This window comes from Cyprinodon variegatus, unplaced genomic scaffold (assembly GCF_000732505.1).
Source record: "Cyprinodon variegatus isolate N-32 unplaced genomic scaffold, C_variegatus-1.0 Scaffold328, whole genome shotgun sequence".
Taxonomy (NCBI): Eukaryota; Metazoa; Chordata; class Actinopteri; order Cyprinodontiformes; family Cyprinodontidae; genus Cyprinodon; species Cyprinodon variegatus.
Genome location: NW_015150781.1, coordinates 821,367 through 826,200, shown reverse-complemented (window position 1 = coordinate 826,200; position 4,834 = coordinate 821,367). Strand labels below are relative to the sequence as shown.

The 4,834-nt window shown below is 37.9% G+C and overlaps 1 protein-coding gene across 1 annotated transcript; it reads right to left on the bottom strand.

Annotated features, from left to right (window-relative positions):
* Nucleotides 1-421: 421 nt before the first annotated feature.
* LOC107091185 (cornifelin homolog B-like) lies at nucleotides 422-4,347 on the bottom strand. Its single transcript, XM_015384973.1, has 4 exons — nucleotides 4,212-4,347; nucleotides 1,858-1,971; nucleotides 1,503-1,660; nucleotides 422-568 (listed from the first exon to the last, which is right to left on the bottom strand). Exons 2-4 carry the CDS (start codon nucleotides 1,961-1,963, stop codon nucleotides 446-448), a joined length of 387 nt encoding a protein of 128 aa, XP_015240459.1. The 5' UTR covers nucleotides 1,964-1,971; nucleotides 4,212-4,347; the 3' UTR covers nucleotides 422-445.
* Nucleotides 4,348-4,834: the final 487 nt, after the last annotated feature.

Below are 4,834 nucleotides of genomic sequence, written 5' to 3'. Positions count from 1 at the left end.
TTTAATCCTGTTCATGCAGATTAAACTAAATTCAGTGCTAATGTTTCCTGCCGAGGTCTGAGCGCCAAAGACTAAAGAAATTTTACCAATAAATTTCTTGTAATTGTCTTTTTCTTTGTGTGAGTTTTTCACATTAAAATATTTAGTACTGAGAAACGTGTTCTATACCTCTTTTCTTTTTTTTCAAAACTTTTGACTGATGGGATTATGCTTATTTATGCTCTTTTAGCATTATTAAGTATTGCAAAGAGAAAAAAAAACATTTGATTTCTGTTGTTAACATTTTCTTTATTGTGTGTTTCCAAGTGCTAAAATATAGCAGCACTGAGTATTTACTCTAGAAAATAAGTCATGACAAATCATTACTACAGAATATACAGTTGAGATTTGGAATTTAGTTTATATCCACCATTTACTTTTCTTTTAATATAAATTTAGAATGAGCTCATATGTTTTTTGCGCCGACCATGACGACTTGCAAGTTCCTTCTCTTTATCTCTCTGGACATCTGACACCAAACGCAGGGAAGGCAGAAGGTGACGAAAATGCAATCCCTAGCAATGGAGCCCTGTGGATCAGAGACATTCATTTGGTTAAACTCAACAACATGTGCTTCTGTTGGCCATAACACAAACTAACCACATCATTACGCTGTTTTTTAAGCAGACAATAATAAATAAAAATAATCAAATTTACTCTCAAATTATGATTGTGATTATGATCATTTGACAAGCCACAAGCCTGAGTAGTTTCACTGCAGTAGAAGTAGAACGATGCATCAAAATGACCAGTCTGATAACATAAAAGGTTAAAAAATGCAAAGTAACAAATGCCCTGTTTTAAAAGAAGTGGAAGTGAATAGAGAACATAATTAAACAGGGAACAATGGTGAACCCAGCTAGATTCCCAAACATAGACATCATCAACAGCTCATCCAGGAGGTCCTAAACTGGAACAAAATCTAATCCCACTGCAGGTTTGGGATGTTTCGTTTCTTTGCGACGTTGACAATAAATTCTATTCTCTAGCCCAAAATTCTGAAACTATTATTATGTAAAGTATTATGACCTCAGACAGGCCCAAAAACCTAAAGAAAACTGACTGAAATAAAAGAAATTTAGGAGGAAACTCCTCCTAGTTTATATCAAAGCCAATCCCTGTTAGCTGGGCTTTTGTCAATGGCAGCTAAAAACTGCCCAGTTTTCATGTTTTCAAACAGTCCAGGTTGGGTGTTTATTTCTATTCCCCTTTTGTCTGTGTTTATTTACAGCTTAATTACTGGGAAAAAAGGCCTCTACAGAGACAAAACTATGATTATCCGAAAGATTTAAATGTAAAAAAGATATACAGTATCAATCTTTAGAAATACCACATTTTGATCAGAATTTAGGTTTTAATCGTCACTGAAGGTTAAAAAAAAGAAAAGTTAAACCAAAACTCATCTGAATTAATTAATTCATTTATTAAGTGTTTATGTCTGATTATTCCCCTTGATGCCGTACCTCGATGTTGTAGCGCTCTCTCATGCTGGTCCTCATGGACATGGTGATTGGTGAGATCATATATGCAAAGCACTCCAGTAACGGGGTGCAGAGATGCTCCCCATACGCTCTGCTGGTCAAGCAGGCAAAGCAGGGGAGGCACCAGAATGCAAGACAGCCTGAAAGGACAGAAAATATACATTAAACGTCACCGTGAGCTCAGGTATGGAAATGAGATACATAGAAAAAGAAACAATAAAATGACATGCCATTTATAGGAACCAATTAGCAATCAAGGAATACCTCTTCTCTCCAGGGATTACCTGAAGGGAAGAGCTTAATGCACATTAATAAAGTTTAAGGCTCCCATTCTTACAGTCTCTCATATCCGTAAAGCAGCCACATATGCCGCTCCCCCACTCCCGAGAGTTTTGCATCGCCATCACTTGCTGAGGTGGGTTAATCACTACTTTAGTTTCCATGATGAAGTCTAAAAGATGAAAAGAGTGAAGTTTGAACAGAGAAAAAAAAACTGACTTTGATGATAAAAATGATTTTGTATTGTCTAAGAATGTTTATTTTTTTCCTAAAACAATGTTGTATGGCCAACAAAATGGTCAGTCACAGCTGATCAACCTTTTACCATAATTTGTTGCATGACTACATAAATCAGAAAAATAATCTTGTATTGATCAAATCAAACTGACAGGTACCGTCATGTTGTCATAATCTTGGCGCTGATGTCTGGTCTGATTACTCATTTAACTCACCTGCTGATCTCCACCCAGTTCTCATTACAGCTCATCTGTTCCACCTGCTCCAGTCTCTTTTTAACCAGCCTTCAGACCAGTCAGCAGGGCCAAATCATTTTCGAGGCAGTGGTGAGAAGTTTTCTAGCATTCCTGTATTTCTGATTGCCTGATCCTGACCCATTCGACCTTTGAGCATGCCTGTCGCCGTCTGATCTGTTTGACTGACCTGTCTTCTGACTCCTGACGGATCTATGTCTGCCGGTGTGCCGAGCCTAGAACTGTTACCTGACTTCTTCTGGATTCTCCTTTGGATCACTGATCTCCTGGCTCTGACAACTGCCTATGTCGCAGACACCGGCTTTGCCTTCGCCCTGTGGATTATCCTGCCTCCCGTCTGCTTGGGTCTGATCCCCGGCCTGTCCTCTGCCTACCCATACATCAGCATCTGGGACTCTATGTGGCACTCGCTGTGTTGCGTTGGCAGCCGACCGGCTAGAACAAACCTTATCCTCTGGGCTCGGACTAAACATAAGACCAGGTTAGTGACTCACACATTCATTATGATCCACTTCCAGAAATGTGGTCACTAACCTGTTGTCTCCTCCTGCACAGGTTCCTGCCTTAACCAAAAATTTCACATCCTCCGTCACCGTCCCGCTCTTTCCCAGACCGCCTATGCTAAGCAAAGCCTACTGCCTCTGCTGTTCCTCCCGTCTTGCCTGCGATTAGCTTGGAGCTCGAAGAGAACATGCGCGATAATATGTAATTCATAGAAGTAAAACATGCGATAATGAACGCTTTATTTAATAAAAAGTTACCATCAGTATCCATCAAACATGCAGTTTCTGCCCAAACGTTTTCTTTTCGCTGTGGGTCTTTGTAATAGGGATGTATAGGATCATACAAAATAGTCTGTTCTCTACATAAAAAAACGTAGCATGTTTTCATCTGTGCCTGCGATAAGGCGTTTAGTTTGAAGTTGTCAGAATCGCATTTGGAGGTTGTGACTGGATTTGATGAAACTTTTTCTACATTTTTATAAAATAAATGATCAAGTAAAAAAAAATTAATCAAGATGAGAAATCTGCTTCCTGGTAAGTTGAAGTACCAAAAGTTTGCATCCAATAATTAAATTAAACAGTCTTAGTTTTGAGAATAAATAAGATTTATGCTCTAATTAGTTTTTACCGATCTGTCAATACCATATTTTCATTTGACAAACCGGATCTTCTCAAAGTTCTTTTTTTTCTTTTTGGTGCGATTGCAATATAGGATCTGAACCTGGCCTCCAACAGACAGGAGCGGAGCGAAAAATAGCTCAGCTTCGTATTTTGACAGTGAAGGACGGAGAAAACGTTCATGGACGGTGACTTGCAGACGAGTAGCAGTGGATGTGTAGCAGTTCTCATTGATTAACATGACTGTGCAAGTGCTCTGCACGACGTACGTGAGCGCGGCAGAACGGAGATGTGACAGAGGACGTGGAATCTGGGGGTCAGACGCGGTTCTCTTGGGCTCTGTTTCTAATGAACATTTTGATAATAACTGTTTGTTTGCCTCGGATACTGGATCCTATTGTTCTGAGCTCGACACATGGAACTGGTACATTATACAAAGTAGATATGATTCTTTTTTTTTAGTCATAAATGTATTTCATTTGGTTAATAAATACCTAAATACAAATCTAAAACAATTTGGAGGCAGATATTTAAGCAAAAGAGCTGATTTCAGATTGAAAAAGTAACAAAACTAATAAAAATTAGTAAATTAGTTAACGATTATTTCAATAACCGATTGATCCCTTTAATCAATTAAAGTGTCTGTTTGTATGTATGTATGTGTATATATATATATATATATATATATATATACTGCATATACACATACATTCACACACAAAGAGAGAGAGAAATACCATATTTATTCTATAAATAAAAACGTACAATTAAATTTCACAGTGAAAAAGCTGGTGGCTCACCTCTGTGTTCGATGGAAGGGCTCTAAGAAGAAATGGCTCTATGAAAAGCTGTTGATAGGCACTAAAATAGAAGTCTCACACATCAACAAAAAGACTGGATATACTGGTTCTTCCTGTATGAGTCCTAATCTGTCTCAGTGAACATCAGTGTTGTTTATTGAAGTTTCATATTATGTACATTGAAGTTTAAAAACTAAAATTACAAAAAATATATAATATATATATATATAATATATATATATATATATATATATAGTATAGGAGACTGACTCAAGAGGGCAACAGAAGGCAAACAACAACAAAATCAGGAACACACCAACAGTAAGACGTGGGTCGGCTGGAGGAGACTGTGTTGTTCCTCTGCATAAAAGTACTTTTACTCAAAGAGCCTTTGCAGTTAAAGCATCTCAGGAATGGAACTCTGTCCCTCAGAACATCAGAGGACTATTCACTATTTTCAAAAAGCATCTAAAGAATTGGCTCATAACACATCAGTCATGTCAGCATTAGTTGAATGTCTATCAAAAACAAGCCATGCTGCCACTTGTGCCTCTGCTTTGTGTACGTATATATGTGTATGTGTATACGTGTGTGTGTGTGTGTGTGTGTGTGTGTGTGTGTGT